The sequence below is a fragment of the Gymnogyps californianus genome, chromosome 6, assembly GCF_018139145.2.
Source record: "Gymnogyps californianus isolate 813 chromosome 6, ASM1813914v2, whole genome shotgun sequence".
Classification (NCBI taxonomy): domain Eukaryota; kingdom Metazoa; phylum Chordata; class Aves; order Accipitriformes; family Cathartidae; genus Gymnogyps; species Gymnogyps californianus.
Genome location: NC_059476.1, coordinates 33,508,284 through 33,526,901, shown reverse-complemented (window position 1 = coordinate 33,526,901; position 18,618 = coordinate 33,508,284). Strand labels below are relative to the sequence as shown.

The following is an 18,618-nucleotide window of genomic DNA, read 5'->3' as shown; positions in this document are numbered from 1 at the left end:
AATCCTCTTACTAGATACTGATACTAACAACTGGAAACAACTCATTTAGAAACAGTAACTCCCATAAAATGAACAGACATATCTCTACACCTTCTGAAACAGAAAAATTTCTACCTTTCCTTGTCTTGATAATTCAGCTGATTGGTTATATATCAGCTCTATAAAGGTAAAATATTAAGTTTGTAATTCTAGAAAACTGATAGACTGACAATATTTCAGTGCTACAATTCAGACTGAATTCTCCAACTTACTGTGGAGGTATTTTATTTCCTCAATAATTCAATAGGAGGGAGAATTCTTCTTTCTGTATAACCATCAAAAATGACAGGAAAATGCCAGGAAATTACATATTAGCTGCATAATTTAAATTTAACTAAGCAAAAATACACTCATATTTTTTTTCTCCTGAGCTCTGGGAATGAATGGGTCCCTGTCCAACTGCTAGCTATATAATTTTGTTTTACAGGACCAGGACAATATGTCCCTATTGAGCAAATAATTAACCTGAATATTAAGAATTTCAGTGTTCACTGCAACACCTTGTTCAAGAGAGACAATGAAATCACACAGAGGAAATACAAATACAATAACATGTATAACATTATCAAATCAAGGTTTTTATTTGTTAGGCCATGTAAGTGGCACTTCTCCAGGACAGCTATTCTATTTCAAAGTTCAATTTGCTATTCATAACCACATAAGTAACACTTACGCTTTATTTGTGCTTCTTTTCATGTACACAAAATGAGTGAATAGTCTCAGACTCTTAAATGTCTCTTTCTCCTCTCACCCAGAATCCTGGTAAACTAACTGCCAATATAGATTTTTATATTTATATAAACATATTTAAGAATATTTTCTAAATAAGTATCCTTGTAAAACCAATTCCTACATTAGAGAGAATGCCTGACTCTATAAATCCTGTTAGAGGGATAAACCCCTCTAAATCTTCTCATTTCCTCCCCATCTCGGATACTACTGTTGTGCATTTTCTAGTAAGATAATGTGCACTCTGTCCAAAATTTTAAAAAATAGTTTTGAAAATAAAGCATTACTTATTTATAACTAAAATATGTATATCTACATTTACCGAGTGTTTTTTAAATGTTCATATTCAGATTCTCTTGTTACTTGGTTTTAACTCAAGGCTTAATTTAGCTGTTTCCTACTAATCTACACCATTGACTTCAGCAAGAATATTCCACGTTGCAAAACAAAGAGAACACAACTAGACTTTGCGAGCACAATTGTGCCTTTAGTACAGCCGTCTTCTTCAGCAGAGAGGCTACCCCAAAATTGTGCCTACATAAAGCACTGAGCAATCTCCAGATTGTCTAGTTTCTGTATTAAACAATTTCTCTCAGCCTCTTACAAAGGACTCAATTCTTCCTCCATCTCACACAGAGAACAAATGCACTCTACAAGTGGTCCCATGATTCAAATCAGGAGCAGCCCAATATCTCAATCCTGCCACTGACAGCAACAAATGTGCAGGCTCTTAGTTCTAACCAAGCAGCGCTCCGCTCTCTCCCAAGCCTCGTTTCTCACTGCCTGCTGTCAACTACAGGACTGAAACCTTTTTCTGCAAGCAGCCTCTCGTTCCACGAAGATGGCTTAGAGACTCAGTTGCTACCTGACAGGGGGTGTAGTACAGGAACTGAAGGACAGTGCATAATGAAAGAAAAGCATTCAGCACAGTCTTGAAGTTTTGCCATTTGCTTGAATACTAACTCAACTGAGATGCTCATTTGCCCTTAGCAAAAGCACTTGACTATCATGTATTTTGAGATCTTGTGCAGATAGGACTTCAGGGGCTCAGTGTCCTCGAACGTATATAAGTGTTTTCTCCACTAACACAAATGGGAATACACAATGCAAGCGTGGCAAACCTGACAGCTAGTAGTAGCAAATAAAGAGTTACACTGGTATATTTTGGAATATGATTATGCCATCAGAACTGTAGGGCTTTGGTTTACAGCTCAAGCATTCTCTCAGTGGACACTGAATGCAACATTAAGTTCAACAGGAAATTAAGTGTATCTGTACAGAGAAGGTTACAATAATTAGTAAGCAGAAATCAAATAGTCCCATTATAACATTTCTGTGGAATATAATTTTGGCTTAGATACAAAATTCTCAAGAGTGGATTTGTTGGGCCATATGTACTCCTTCAAAGTTAAAGATAATAAAACTCAATTCTTTGCTTCTTAAAAATGACAGTAGATACAGTAACAAGCAAAAAGCAGGAACAACATTCACTGCTGCGATAAGACTGCAGATGTCTTTGGAATTATACCTGGAAAAAAATTTATACAAAAGATGCATCCTCTAATTCAAAAGCAAAGGTTGTCCAAAAGATTTTATACATATGACTTGCAACAATGTTCATGTGCAATACTGATATGATGTACTACTGTGGAAACCACTAACAGTCTTACTATGCTAAGAAAGAAGAAAATACTAATGAAGACCAACATCAGCCTTGGGCAGTGAGTCTCCTCAGGCTCACTTTCCATTCAGTGAAGAAAGGCAGTTTCCTAAATTGGGTGATCTAAGTACCTACAGTTAGCTCTCACATTTAACTTTGCCCTGGAGAAGTCTAATTCTTTTCAGAGAGTAGAGAGGGAGGTCACAGAAGTTAAGAGCTAGCTGAAGTTACCCTTTGTAATTATTTCCTAAATTACATTCGTCAATTCTCATGATTCTCATGATGCAATAGCAACCTCTGATAATTTGCAAGATTCCTGCCAAAGAGAAACAAGAAAAAGAACATGGGGGGAAAAAAGTAAGTATTACACTGCAGCCAATTTCTGAACTCCCATAGCAAACAAATCTATACCTCTCTGACTCAGAAATATCCTCTGGACTGATACTTTAAAAGGGATAAACTTTTCAAGAATAATTTATCTGAATTTCTGTGTCAAATACTTCAGAGTTTTTCACTTATCCCCACAATACTTCTTCTGAAAGCACTAATAGGATCAAACATCTCAGGACTATTTAAGCTTGAATGTGGATGAATTTATATCTTGCTTAATTGCAATTATAGCTAAATTATTTAATAACTGTAATTTAATTAATTTTAATTAAAAATAAATAACGTATTCAATTGCATCATTAAACTAATTTATCAAAATAATTATTTCCTCCTTTGTTATTACCATAAAAAAAATTCAGATATAGCACTGTGAGTTGTCCTCTGTTGTTATCAGCCAATTGTTTCAATCCAGTGCCAATTCTTCCTTTGATTTTTGACCCATCCTTACGTGAAGCAAAAATTTAAGTAACATTTGGTAACATCTTCAGAAGTACCTAAATGATTTAAAAGACTGAAAAATCAACGGGATTTAAGCTGAGTTACTTGAGATCTTCTGAAGACTTGACTGCAAATATCTAACAATGCATACCTATGACTGAAAGTGAATTGTGGAGGCACATGAGTTTCACAAACCCAAAGCATAAGACAAAACCTGACTGATAATCTGATCAATGGCTAATATGGCAAGGCTGACCTTATTCTTTCACTAAGACTAAATTCTTATTGGGTATCCTGATGTCTTGGAAGTATTTAGCATTTATACTTTACTCATTCAAAACTAAACCACATTTTCAGAATGGCAACAGCAGCCAAAAACCTAGGCTTTCTGATGGACTGAGTACTAAAATGGAAATAGATGCAAGTCCCTGTTGATACAACTACACCTTTTTAGAGTTTCCCTTACTCCTTATGGATATTTTTTGGATGAAAATTTTTACGAAAACTGGATGCTTCTATGCTTCTATAAAGTACTTGGTGTTCCACACGGCTGGGCCACTATCACCCAATTTTTCCTCTTTCCTTTTCGCATTTTTATTACACGTAAGTTGAGGAGCATTAACTCAGTAAAATGCTAAGCTAAACACACACGTGCACACAAAATTTAGTTTTCACTGTGTCAAAAATATATGAGGAAATTATGAAAAATGAGGAATTTCATTATCAGATAAAAATATGCAACTGGAAGGCTGTGAATAATCAGGTAGGTACACATTTCTTCACTACGGACTGGGAAAACTGTAAGACACTAAGAAAACACCTAACCCAGAAGATTGACATGCCATCATGCCTGCTTTTCCCCTTATCTAAGACATGCAGATCTACCGATCCTACCATGCTCTAAGGACTGACCAAATCTTTGTGGTAGAGAGCTGAGGAGAAGTGGTGGGATCTCCTTTTATGACCCATGAATATCAAAACCAAGTAAACTGAATTGGCCAGATAAGCTGAGACAGAGTGCAAATACCACCACCAAACATCAGCATCTTGCTCCTCACCCTGTCTGCTGACTCATATATGCAAAAAGATTTATACCGATATACTGTTCCCACTAAAGTTCTCTTAGACTGCTTATACTAAAGACGCGGTTTTATTTTTTACTGTACCTTGTCACGTTGAAGCTAAACAAGCTTCTCTGCAACCTTCTATGGAATGAGAATTGCAGTGTGGCAAAAATAGCTACAGCTGCACTACAACTCCTACTGGCACACCATTGGTTTTCATGCTTCTGACCATCAGAGCTAGGCTAGTGCAATTCTACCTTCTTGAAATCAAACAGGACATTATAGTAGACCGCAAACACTAAGCCTCCACAGTATTTACTACTAATTAAAGTAATGCTCCCACTTTGTTCAGCACAGCAAGCTTACAGTACATGGGTGGTAAGTGGCTCTTCTCAGCATGTGTTGACTACAAGATGCATTTTAAAAACAAATTTTAATTAAAATGAGCATTTCTCAGCTGCTGAAAGGGAAATAAGGTAATAAGGGATGTAAAAGGCTCTAAACCATCTTCTAACTTAATTTAAATGTCATTTAAAAATTAAAATGAACTTTACAGCCACTTACATATACTAGAATTTGCGTATGATGCATACCTTCCATTATATGGAATTCCAGATTTTGAAAGCAAGTAACTACATCAAAAACACTACTATAAAAGCGGATCAATTTATCACATGTACTTTATTCATTTAGCAGGAGAAACCTGCATTGTCAGGTATCTATGCATGCTTATGAAATTCTGACCATACTTCAGACTGCACTCAGACCCATTTTGTGGTATATTTTTGGAAGGATGCTATCTCAGTACTGTTTTGCTGGAAAACAGGGAGTGACATTTTTCAGCAGTCTCCCGCACTGTTGATTACTAAAGGGGCAGATTTTGGAGCAGGAAGGGATCTGGAGTTTCTTATGGCATGAGGTTTTTCTCTTCTGATGAATAAACAAGTACAGCTGCCTCTGAGACTGTGGAACTGCCTAGGTCTCCAAGACTAACAACGAAAGAAAACAGATCTCATAGATGAAGGCACTGACTGTATGACCCTGGACAAGTTGCCTGGGGCCAGATTCCGATCCAAGTTACACTGCTCTGGGTCACTGGCCTAATTGCTCCAACGCTCTTCATCTAACACAGTGTAACTGAGGGCAAAGCATTGGCCTTAATCTTTGACTGCTTTTAATATTAACTGTATATTAGAGAAGTGAGTGGCCTTTCATGATTTGTGCTTTCACATGCCACTAAACAAAAGAGAGAGACAAACACTTTCATTTTAGTTTATTACTATGAACCTCACGCTCATACTTGTTTACCTCATTCTCATTTGGCTGGCAACAAGTTGTGCCATTTCTTGCAGCTGTGTCTCAATCAAAACCAAAAAATATGTCCTCTACATGAAGTTAAGTCATGTGAGTTCAAAGCCAGCAAGGAGAGGCAGCCTTGTATTCACATGAGCTTTAATTTGACCTGCCAGCTTGTCTGAAAACTGCAACTGCCTTCATTGCACAAGGATTTTCATTTAAGACCCACTTTTCTTTCAAGCAAAGGGAAGCCCAGAGAGAAAGGCAAAACTCGTCACTTGAAGGGCAGCAGAGAGAACTCAAGAGAACACAATTTTACTAAGCATTTTTCTTGAGAAAGCAGGGTGCTCAGCATGAGTGGGCTTTTGTAACTTACTGGATACCCTGGCAGTCTGCAGCATGAATGAGCATTTCTTTACTTCAGCGCACTGGTAATTGCTGTGTGCTTTTCAAACAGATCTCTTGTAAGGAATAGGATTTGGCTCTGTTTTACACCAGTTTGTGCTTTTTAACTGTGATTTGAAATGTATTACCTATTCACAATAGCTCAGGAAATTCTACTGTGTAACTTGTACTATTTTTTTTAATTTAATTTTTATGCAGGTTTCAGACTTTCTCTCAGGCCCTGACAAATAAAGGATATAGGGGTTTTGAGACCCTTTTTTGGCAGGAGCTGGAGTTGTTCTGTTTTGTTTCATTTTAGCTGGTTTCCTAGGGCAGCCAAACATAGTCAAGGTCTTTGGATGTGGGTCTGCCATTGGTTGACTGTTACTAACTTTTGAACCTCTGACAAGAGTAGAGAGCTCATAGATAACTTAGGTTGCTGCCAATTTCATTAAGGTAGGCAAGCATGCAGAAATGAGAGAGGACTCTATTAAATACTTCCTATCAAGGGGAAGGCTACAATGAGTTCAAGCTTTTCACAGATACTAGAATACACAAATGACACAGCTATGAATCTTGTAATCAAAAGAAATCTTTAAGCAGAGTTTTCACCACATTAGAATTCACCCCTCACTCAGACATGGTATAGCGTATAGATTATGTGGGTTTATTAAAAGTCTTGACTCCAGCTCATCATTTTCCCGTCCTGATGGCATTTGTAATAGATCTCTTATGTAGATTCTCTAATGAAGATTGTCTAATGAAGAGGAGAAAACTCAAACTGAAGTTCTGATGTAATTAAAAGAAACCTATAACAATTCTGAACTATTAGATTCAAATCCATTGGAACGCCATGGTCCTCAATAGTTCCAGAATTATTTTTTTTAAAAAGCATAACACAGTTGGATACTTCAAATAGTTTCCGTTACAAAGTCTTCTGTAGTCTTATCATTCAGGCTATCAAACAGTCATTGGATCATAACAAGTGATCAATCATGATCATGGTAAGACAAAATTGAATTACTACCTATAAAGGAATAGCTGCACAACCTACTACAAATTCACTAAGCCAAGCAAGTCCCCTTGGGTATGTTACTTGAAAAGAATTCATATTTAGATTCGTTTTTCATCTTTCGGACTTACAGCATTTCAATGCATCTCAAGTAATGCTTTCCAACTCACACTCCTTACTATATGAACTAAATATAACAAGCACACTAAGATATACCGAGTTTCCATCTCAGGCACTGCATGCTTGCATTAGGGCTGACAGCCTCACCAGACAGCCTAGGTGGGTTGCAAGGAAGCAACCCAGAAACCACCTGAGCATTACAGAACATATAAAAATAGAAGGAGAAGAATCAGTATTTTACTTTTCACATATGGGACCTCATTCTGTCTTCCCTGCACTTGTACAGTTATGAGAAAGCACAGAGTACCAGACATGTTCCTGCTACACAGGTCATGCTGGGGCACCTGGCTACCTGATGTGTCATGAAACTTGAAATTAAACTCTCATACTCTAGAAAGGCTGCTATACTCAGGTCCCTGTAAATCAAATATGATTTAAGAACTCCAAGCTACCTAAACAGAGTGACAAAGTGAAGTGCAGAAGCAACATATTCAATGGGTCGAGGTTCCAAAGCATGGTACAAAGCAGTTCACAGACAGAGGAAACAAAGAAATGTACCTGGAGTTTCAGGTGCCTGCATCTAGGGGTGAAGAGAAAGTAACCTCTACACATGGGCAGAGGTGAGACAATCCCAATAAATTGCATGTGAAGTCTCACTGCTCAAATCTGTCCTTTCCTGAAGGGTAAGGTGGTAGCTGTCTCATCAGAGCACAGGTAACACTGGCTAAAATTCCAGTATGTTCCACACAAGAGGGACAGAACTTCTCTGTGATGTAATAGATTCAGTGAGCAGATAGGCTTGGGGATTTTCAATGCCTGTGATTAGAGATATGCCTTGAAATTACATTGAAAGTGTAAAGGCTAGAAATTCATCAGAAACATTAGCACTCTGAAAGCCACATGTTTACTACTGAGCTTTTATATTAAATTACCAGCATAAATTCCATCATAAAAGTGTAAGTGCCTAATACTTACTTTATGTCATCAGATGCACCTTAGTAGCATTAAAATACAATCTGCTGCACACTCTGTTCTTAATTTTATCCCTTAGTTTATATAAACTCATGTATAATTTCACTTTACATAAGGTGGATCAAAAGGACAATGACACAGCATGAATCACTCCACTGATACTTGTATATTAGTACTTATGGCTGGCCAAGATTAAAAGAGCCTTTTAACATCTTTTTATCCTGCTGATTTTGAAGTCCACATGTCTTCAACTATGAGTACACATAGAAGTGAACTGCAAAAAAATTGAGAACAATCTTTTAAAAAATGTTATTTCTAGCACAAAACTAAAAATAGATGAAATCTAGACAAAACTGCAACTTAAAGAGAGAAATTCCAAATTAGATGCCTATCTGTATGAAATAAGATAGAATACACTTTCCTAACAAAAGTTAGGAAAATACAGTAGTTGTAAGATCTTAATCATGCCATGCTACGAATGCAAATTTGTTTTTACACAAAGTCTTACTGAAGCCAATGGACCAGCTCAGGAAATAAATTTATGGGATGCTTCTGACAATTGCAAACTGCAGAATTCTCCTAAGAATGCATTGATATACAAAGCTTAACATGGGAATTCCTCAAATTATGCTTCTCCTAAAGCTGCCAGCTGTGTCTGACTTAACAGTACTGGAGAAATAAACTCCAGATGCCACTCCATACTTGGAACTAAGAAAGAGTGCAACCTGATAATCCTTTCTGTCATTCTGCAGGAATGAAAGTGTAACACCGAACTAATTTTAAGGTTTCCCCTTTTTCGCAACAGCTAGAACTGTCAAGGCTCAGAGAAACTGTTGTTAGGTTATAAAAACAGTATAGGTAATCATTGTTTTTGAAAACATCCATGCAAAACAGCTTGTTCATTCAAGCATAAATAAAACAAGAACACTCTGTGAAAACAATAAAATAAAATTGATTAATGATTCAACTACAAACACCACTGTGAAAATGGATCCAGCTACAAACACTACAACGAATTCTAACCAAACCTTCTGTGCTGAAGGAAACATTTTCAAGGTCAAATAAAGGATGCTCCACTGTATAACAAAACCTAGTGTGGAAACCACAGGAAGTGATCCTGGAGCAGAGCCTTCTTTAGTTCCAACATCATAAACATTGTATTTGTTCATACTTTCTTATAGCAGTGACATATTTTATACATGTATCACGTATTGACAATGTTAGTACTATTTTTTCAGACGTGTTTATAAATTTTTGAAGAAAGTAGTCTGCAAGTAAAATGCTTAAAACTTCTATCAAAAGAGAAAAGAAAACATAGCGGATGGCTCTGGGCTGTGTGCAGCCAGAATTAAATATAGCCTTCCAGGTCACATAAAGCACAAAAGGCCATGCATGCTGGCAGCACGGCAGACATACCTACTGTACCAAGTGGACTAAGAAAAACAAACCCAGACTGTAAGGACTTATAAAGATTATCTCCTCAATTGTGGTTAAAGATGCTGGCACTACTTCAGCAGAACAAAGGGAACTGAAAACTACCTTATTCGGAAAAGCTGGAGCCTCCAAACCTGCTATATAGAGGCCATGAATAATAAAAGGTGGAGGAAATTACAAGGAATGGGTAAAGGAGGAGACCTTTCTAGATTTTGGAGGAAAAAAATGCAAAATTAATGAGGCAGAGAAGTCCCGGAAGGAAAACCCGAAGTCAGGAAGATAAGCGTCAGCAAGCCTTTGGAGACAATTGAACACAACAATGCCTGACTGGAACCCATTCAAAAATGAATGATGAAATACTAGAGAACTCTAAATAAGAATGTGATACAGTCTCTCCTCCCCCCACCTTACATGACAAAAGTGATATTCTGCTTGTTCTAGAAGCTATGGCTCTGGGACCAGGGACCTCACTGGAAAGCTGCTGTAAAAGCTGAAGTGGCCTGTAGGGCAGACTCTGATCTAGATCATACAGGCATAACTGCAGGGTAAATAGCGAATTTGGAGAAGCGAGCTCAGAACACAGCTTACCAGAGGTGGTAGAGCCATCAAATTAGTAGGCTGAGAAGAAAATTGCTACATCTAGTTTAAGATGGAAGATGAAACAGGTGAAGAGGATACTAAAGGCTTAAGTCTTAAGACAAATAGGTTTTGTCTTTGAGACTTCCAGAAGATATTTGAAATTTTAAGTGAGGGGCTGGCTTGGCATTCCTGCTTCTCAGATGTGGAGGGAGTAGAATTTCTCTTCCCTAAATAATTCCTCCTGCCATTGTACTTATTAAGAACTACTGATCTGCAGGGCTGAACATTGGCTGGCAGAGATGAGACTGATACATGGCTAAACAGCTAACGAGTTCAGGTGTCTACTGGGCTACCATAGAGCCTGTGGCTAGTTCCAGGCTAAATAAGCATCTTCATGAATGATCTGGAAAGACAGATCCCATTTCTGTATTGCAGACAACATTAAAATAGAAGGACCTGCAAACACAAGATGGCTTAGAAACATAGGCGGAAAATGATAAAATGGATTCTGTTACAGAATAAATAAGAGAATGCATCTGGGAACTATAATCTGAAACAAACACAAAGAAGAAGGGACATACATGGGAGACAGTAACGTTTAAAAAGCCTTAATTATAACAATGAGTAGAAATTAACTACAAAACCCATATTATATATTTGAGTTTTAACCTAGCAATATCAGTGTATACCACTGGGAGAGAATAGTGCTTCTGCATGTGAATCTGGCATAATTACACATCAAGCATTTCAGTTGCTTTATAAAGGATCTAGAAAAGTTTCAGTGAAGAATAATTGAATCAATAGGGGCACAAATAGAATACCAGGCAAGATTTAAATAGCTAATAGTATATAAGTTGGTCATTGACAGTCAAAATAGTTAATACTCAATTCACAGATTTGAGTGGCATAAAGCTTTAAAAGGAGATGAGGAGAAAGGAAGAAGGAAGGAAAATAACTCTAAAAATTAAAGAATATAAAGGAAGAATGGGGATGACTACGTTTCTTGACACAGGGATGTTGAATAGTCAGTTTCTAGCAAAGCCTCTCTAGTTATTAGTGGCACCATTGCTTATGATATACATCAAGACAGGATAAAATACTTGCAATGATGAGCTGAAGTGAAAGACATAAGCAAATCATTAGTTTTCTTCTCTTCCACAATACTAAAGATCATTTATGAAGACTTTAAAATAGTTGCTTGGCTCCATTTAGTACTTTTCTGTGTCCTAACAGTAAGGAATATTACATGTGAAAAATCTTAGTCTCTGGCAAGAATGTACAGCTAAAACCATAACATGTATTTTTCTTTACAACAAGAGAGCTTTTGAAGTGATGTACTAGATTTTAGCTCCTACCTGAAACAGCATTATTGCTTGCCTCCAAAAAAAAAAAAAAAAAAAAAAAAAATCTCGTTATTTTTAAGTTCAGCCAGGTTACATGAAATTTATGGAAGAAATACATTTCTTAGTTGGCCATTCCATCATTCAAACCCCACAAAAGTGATACAGTTTGCATTATGAAGAGAGCGAATTTAAATCTCCAAACTGGCAGTTGGGGAGAGGAATAAAAACAACAATAAGCATGCCTCTGAATTTTGTATCCTATCAAAATATCACAGTTACAAGCACCTCTCTATTATGCTGGATATGAAAATATGAATTGTTTATACCTGTGCTCAGAACTCTCATAGTTTAAAAAAACCCAAACAACTATGCAAGTGCAACCATTCAGGACACTAAGAATTACTGCGAGGTTTGGATCTCTCAGTTGTCCTTCGTGTGGGAGTCTACCTAGAAATTCAATTTTTCCCTGTCTCTGAGACTTACAGGATAACTTTTTAGAAATAGCAGTGACACTGCTCCATAATGCCAAAAAAGGGATTTGAAGAATGCATCCAGAGACTGGATGATGCCACTTTGTCCATTCTGTTTGAAAGGCAAATGTGTACATGATATGGCCGTGAAAACTCCCATTTACAAACTCTAGAAATATCTTTCAGAATGCTCCAATAAATCCAGCATAATAATAAACTTCTGAAACAAATAAGAAAACATGAAACATGCTCAACTAACATGGAAAGCCAAAGATGCAAGTTGTTTATTTAAGACAGAAATGACATCTTAGCTTGCATGATGTAATGCTTTTATACAAGCTTGTTAAGTCTGAACAATTTTGATGGTGTCAAGTATTTGGAAGGTGATGAAATTGATTTATGCAACTGAAACTGGCCAAGACACGAATTCCAGTTCTGATCCTGACATCCAAATACTATCTTCAAATATATGAAGGGAACACAGAAAAAAAACTTTAAAACCACTTTGGGGAGATTGTGTAAGTTAGAAAATATCAGAATGAAGCAGACTTGAATAACCTTAAATTGGCCCCTTTGTTTGTTCAGATTATGATATAGTCTTTAACTGCATGATTACATACTATTTTTTCCACATAAATTCTGACTGATTCAGCATACATAATGAATAGTGCGTACATAATGAACTATTTTTCTTGTAACAGCTATATTCGCTATTGTTCAGTGTGTAGTCCCAGGACTTATTTGCTACACATTATTCATATTCTGCTCTGAAGACAAAACTATGAATTTCATCATGGGTTTTTCCATGCACCTCATGGGTTTTCCAGGGTACTACAGTGCCTGGCTGCTTAACAAGCATTCATTAGTTTATTTTGAAAACAACTCTGTGAGGGGATGCAATAATACTGCTTCCATTTTACACATGGAAAACTGAGGCACAGAGAAGTTAAAAGATGGTTACTAACTTTTAGTGCCTATTTAAGGTGCTTAACATCTCTTTTCTCAAAGCATTTAGCACTGTGCTTTGTATTTTCAAAGTCCTACTCTCACTGAAGTCAACTGCAGCTCTTGACTCTCAGTACCCCTGAAGCCCTGATACCATGGTACCATTCTTTGCTGGCAAACGAACAAGGAGAATTCGGTGTCCTGGGGTTGTGTGTGGCTCTGGAAGATGGCATGTGCTGATACGCACTGACCTTTCTCTGGCTGTCACACCAAAACATGGCCACTTCTGCCCTGTTCCTTGAACTTGTTCCTGTCCCATCCCTTCTTCTAGTCCCCAGTCACACTTCAAAAGTCCTCTTCTTCGTTCCTAAGGCTGTCCTTTCAGTCCCAGTCTCTTCGCTCAGGAAGTCCTAGTTCCATTCCTTTACTCCTAACCTCTGTGATCCAAACTGCCCAGTTCCCCTTCCACATTCTTGTACTTTCTGTCTCTTCTTTGCAGACAGGTCTCCAGGTTTACTCTTCACAGGTTCCCACTTCTCATTCCATCCTCATTCATCCAATTCATCTAATCTCGGTGAAGGCTCCCTCATCTTTTTTCCCAGTTTTACTTCCCCTGGGCACCCTGCCTGAACTTGGATTACCTCCCTTGCTTGTTCATCTTCTTTTCCTGTTCTCATTCAGGGTCATTTTGCCCACTTTTGCCTTCCCATTTCATCTAATCCTCACAAACATCCCCAGCTTCTAAGTCTTTCCTGTTCTTCCATCCTTGACCAGCCACTGCCTCAGTCTCTGTTAGCGCCTTCTGGGCCAATTTTCTTGCCCCTCTCCCCAGTCCGTGTGTCCCAAGTTCCAACATCCTCGTTGAAGGTTTGTTGCTCTGCTTTTCTCCTTTCTGCGTTTTGATAGATGTCTTCCACTTTCCAGCTGTCTATGCCAACTGTAAGAGCACGGAAAGCAGATGACAGTGTCACTGCTCTCACTCTGGCAGGACCCCAGTAGCCAAAGTGCAGTATCTGTAGGGGGAGTGCTGCGCAACCACAATGTGGATCTTCAGGAAATTCAGCTGCTAAAATCTAAGACTGTTATACCAAGTCTGTGAAAGTCACAGTTTTTTCAAAGGCTTATGGTCTTCTGAAGTTAGACATATTTTCATAGAATTGGCCTGCTCATCACATAAAGGGCATCCATCTACTAAAGGTTTAATCCCCAGGTAGGGCTAATACAAATTTTATAAAAAGGTCACCAGAATTTTTAGCACAGATTAAACATTCTTTCCTGGCCTAAGTTTACAGAAATATGGCTGCAACGTTCAAATACAGCAAAGGAAAATAACAAACGATGCACTTTTTCCTAGACACAAAGCGAGTTCAGCAGAGTTCTAAGGAGCTACATGATAGACTGTGCGAGAGACTAATACTAAGCTGTACTAGTAGACCGACCTAAAATAATAAGAAAAAATAATGCAAGATGGATTTGTAAATAACAGAGAATGCTGAAAATAAGAGCTGATAATTGGCTTTATAATGTTGCATTCACTTTAAACCAAATCTTACCAGGTGTATTTAAAAAAAAAAAAAAAAATCTCCAAAACACATACTTTTGTTTTCTTTTATTTGACATTTGTAAGCTTTCTAAATGGTCTTGATTCATTAAGAGAGATGACAACGCTTGCAAAAAAACACCGAAAAAACCAGAAAAAAAACCCTAAAAAATATGAGTTGTTGCGATATTATTAATTGCTCGCTCCAGTTCCTGGATTTCTGGCTCCTACATATACCTCCATAGGAGGTATAACCCGGTTTTCTGAATACAAAATGTTTCAATGTTAATTCCCTCATCTTAGAAAAATAAGAAAAATATTTTGTTATCTGCATAACAATTCCATTATTGCTTATGTTTATACTGCAGCATTGCCTGCAATTCCAAACTAAGTGTGCTGCAGAATTTATCAGAGTTGTATATGTAATGTTATCATTTCATTGGTTGCCTTTACAGTTACTACAGCTTAGAGATCAAGGACATTTTCAGAATAGGAAAATCTAGCATATTTTTAATTCACTACGGGTAATATATTGATATTTATCACAAAACTTTGACTAACCTCGGTGATGCCAACATATCACCTTAAGAACTACATCTTTTACAACAAAGACCCTAAAATAAATTCTAAGTATTTATGATATAAATGCACTAAGTAAACTCACATACGCAATTAGGGATCTAAACGTGTTGCATATACATTTGTACGCTTACCTAGAAAGATTAATGCCTTAACCTTTGCTTGCTTGTTTTTATGTTCCCACTAAAACAAGCTTTTTGATACATAAGTGCCACCTGTAGGAAATACCGAAGTATGCTCAAGTGCAGTCTTGTGCCAAATTAGGCACTGAGTTGCGTATCTTACATGCCCAATATAGATGCCTCCTTCAGAAATTCAACCATGTATTGTAGTAAGCAATAACCCTGTATGATAGTGACTTACTTGATGAAGATTAGTTTGTAAAGCCAGATCTATAGGAAAGTTGCTGTTTTCCAGTGAAGCCTATTCAACAGGGAATTAAAATTAAAAATAGTACATTTTTCCATTTGCTTGTCTGTATGACACTATTCCATAGAAATTGAGCAGTCCTTAACTACAGTATGTTGAACCAAATAGAGTCTGCAATGATTAACATGGAGTACTTCACTACAATTACTTGGGGTAGACAAATATGAAGGATTGCATGATTTATCTATTTTCATTTCTCTCTAGTATTAATAAAAAGAAATATAAGTGAAAAAATGTTTCAACAAAAGAATGGTCTAGCCTCCACTACTATAAACATAGTTCAGTTTCTCTAGGCTGTGAGTTAGGCATCAGTGGATGGAAGAGCATATTATATCTTAATTCAAACATAAAAAAAAAAATCAAAGAATTTCCAATGCAGCTATAAAAATAATTACTGAAAAGACTTTTCAATGCCTTGTCATTGAATATTTCAAGAAAAATAAAGAGCTTACAAAAATCCAGCATTTAAAATATTAAATCTGCCTAGGTCAAAAAAGTGAAGTATTTCATCACAACTAGTTTTTAAAAAAATAACTGAGAAAGCTGGACTGACTCTTTCTATAACCATCACCTATAACAGTTATGCTCCAAAAATACACTCACAACAAGGAAATAGTTTCATTAATTCAGCTGTACCATTCACTGACACAGTACCTCCATTCCTCGGTGTATTTACCAGGTAACATATATTCCACACCCAAGGCACATTTTGCATCAAAAAATGAGAAGTTATTTTTGATAATTCAATGTCAGATGAGAAGATGAGAATAATCGGATATATGAACACAAATTACATGCCACTCTACAAGAAAACATTTCTTCATTGTTTGACTATCAGTTTCGCTGTTCAGTTTTGTCACTCATAGTTGTGCGTAAACAATATGACGCTCTTGAACCCTAGTCAGCTTTCAGTGTTGTTTCAAGCACGTAGATTTGTTTTGGCTGTCCCTCATCACCACCGTACGTTTACCTGGTTGCTTCGACCCAGATAATCTTTAATATCCGCCCCTGCAACTCTAAAACCAAACTTCATCCGTTCGACGGTCTAGCTGTGCCTGCCAGGCGGAGGACTGCCGCTGCCTCTAGGGCACTGCGGTCTCCCTCGGCTGTGCCACCGCCCGGCCCGGCCCGGCCCGGCCCGGCCCGGCCCGGCACACTCGGGCGCGCCGCCGGCGCGGTGCTGTCCGCGGTGCTGAACCACGGGCTGCCTCCCGCTCCGTCTCCCCCCGAGCCCCATCGTGCGAGCCCCAACGTCGGTCCACTCCTCGCCTTAGCGCTCGCGCAAGCGACCGGCAACAAGTTTCGCCGTTAGCCCACGCCAGCCAACAGATTCGTCTGTGCATTTTAAGCACAGGAACTGCCCTACAATACAAAGGAGTTTGGAGATCACGGGTAACAAAAAACCCACCAGGGTCACTACCCCGTCTCTAGATTCGGACTCTCTGCAGCGCCTGCTCTCGTTCTCCTTATTGCCTCTCCCAGAATGAACCCCAGCGTCCCTTCCTGGCAGGGGCAGGGTTGTGCAGCAGGATCGCCCAGGGGTAAACGCACTGCAACGCAAGGGATGGCTTAGGGAGCGGCGGGTTTCCCTCCCTTCCCTCCAGCAAGGTGCAACCTTCTCTTTTTTCTTTTGTTCTCAATGGCAGGAGGGTGGCGGCGGCGGCGGCGGGAGGGGTGGGGAACGCTTGCACCTACAAATACATGGGGGATAACAAAGGACCATACGCCGCGCGGATTAATTTGCATTAGCATCCATGAGGGCAGCAGCATCTTGCGTCTGCAGGGATTAGCCGTGTCGAGCCCGGACTTACCGTCCCTATCGCAGAGCTGAATCGCCTCCAGGCTCAGGTTCTTGATCACCTCCTCGCAGGGGCTAGTGGGGCTGCTCATGGTGTGTGCCAGGCGCGGAGCCTCCATCGCGCCCCTCGCCGCTCCCTGCTGTCGCGCCGCCAGGGGCTGGGGCTGGGGCTGGCCGGCTCCGCGGCGGTCGGGCGGTGCAGAGCCGCGCGGCAGCGCTTCCCGGCACCGCCCGGCTCGGTTGGGCTCGGCGGAGGCGGGCGGGGAGCGGATTTGTCACTGCAGTGAGGCGGGGAGGGGGCAGCAGAGAGGCGCGCACTCATCGCACCCCAGGCTCCGCGTTTAAAGGGGCCGCCGCCGCCGCCGCCGCGTCAAAAGGCTCCCCTCCCCCACCCCTCCTTATGTAACGGCGGCGGCAGGGAGCGGCGGCGCGGCCCGCCGAGCTCTCTCTGCCCGCCGCCGGCGGCCTCGCCCGGCCCTTCCCCGGCCCCGCCAGCCGCCTGACCTGTCCCTTCCCCGCCGCCGCGCTGCCCCTCGCAGCCCGCTGCCCCTCGCAGCCCGCAGCCCCCGGGCACGCGCCGGCCCCTTCACGCGGCGACCGTTAGTAACGGCCGGCGGGAGGCGCCCCAAGGGGCGCGCGGCGGGCGGGCGCCTCGGCCGGGCCCGGGCGCCTCCCGAGGCACAGCCCAGCCCAGCCACCCGGCCGGGGCCTGCACGGGACGCACCGGAGATCCCGGGGGGCTAACACCCTCCGGTTTAGGCGCCCCGGGTACCGTCCCTGCAAACAGCCGGTCTGGGCTTCACCCGGCCGGCTTCGGGCCCAGCTACCCACACCTGTCCCGCTCGGCGCTTGGCGCCGTCGCACGTTTTATTTCGAGGTTACTCCATAACCCGGGGAGAGTCGCATCAACGCAAAAACCCCAACAACCCACGGCTATTGATTTTCCCTTCCCTAAGCACACAGTACACCACAACCACTGTAACATAAATCACACTAAACTGCAAGGGCTCCCTGCGTTCACTTAGATCCTTCAATTATGCAAGAATTTGAAGAAAGAAATATTAGACGTTGTTAAATTGATAAAACAAGAAAGGCTGGCAGAAGGTTATAGATGGCAGGACAGGGTACAGGAATGAGTCTCTTTCTGGCTATCTGCCCTGCACGCCTCCCTCCTGCTCTTTTTGTGGGAAGGAGAAATAACCCGCAGTGGACCTGTGCAATTTCTACCAAGCTTTTGCAAAACCTAAGGTTTGGTTTTTTTTTTAATTGGGGAGAAACAATTCCATCTCAGTTAGCAGTTTCAGGAACAAGAACGGGGCCAGAAAAGGAGAAAATTTAAATAAAGAGTAACAGAATAAATTAAGACTTGTGCAGCACTGCACCATCAGTGGGTGTGA

General features: G+C 40.1%; 1 protein-coding gene across 2 annotated transcripts in view; it reads right to left on the bottom strand.

The window, feature by feature from the left end:
* The window catches only part of PHYHIPL (phytanoyl-CoA 2-hydroxylase interacting protein like), a 134,017-nt gene that overhangs the window by 19,392 nt on the left and 96,007 nt on the right, over positions 1 to 18,618 (bottom strand). The window contains exon 1 of one of the 2 annotated variants that reach the window (XM_050898978.1): positions 17,235 to 17,340. The exons of the other annotated variant lie outside the window; for it this stretch is intronic. Within the exon in view, the coding sequence (XP_050754935.1) occupies positions 17,235 to 17,340 (106 nt within the window). Of the gene's footprint in view, positions 1 to 17,234; positions 17,341 to 18,618 lie in introns of those variants that run through there. 2 annotated transcript variants of the gene reach the window in all.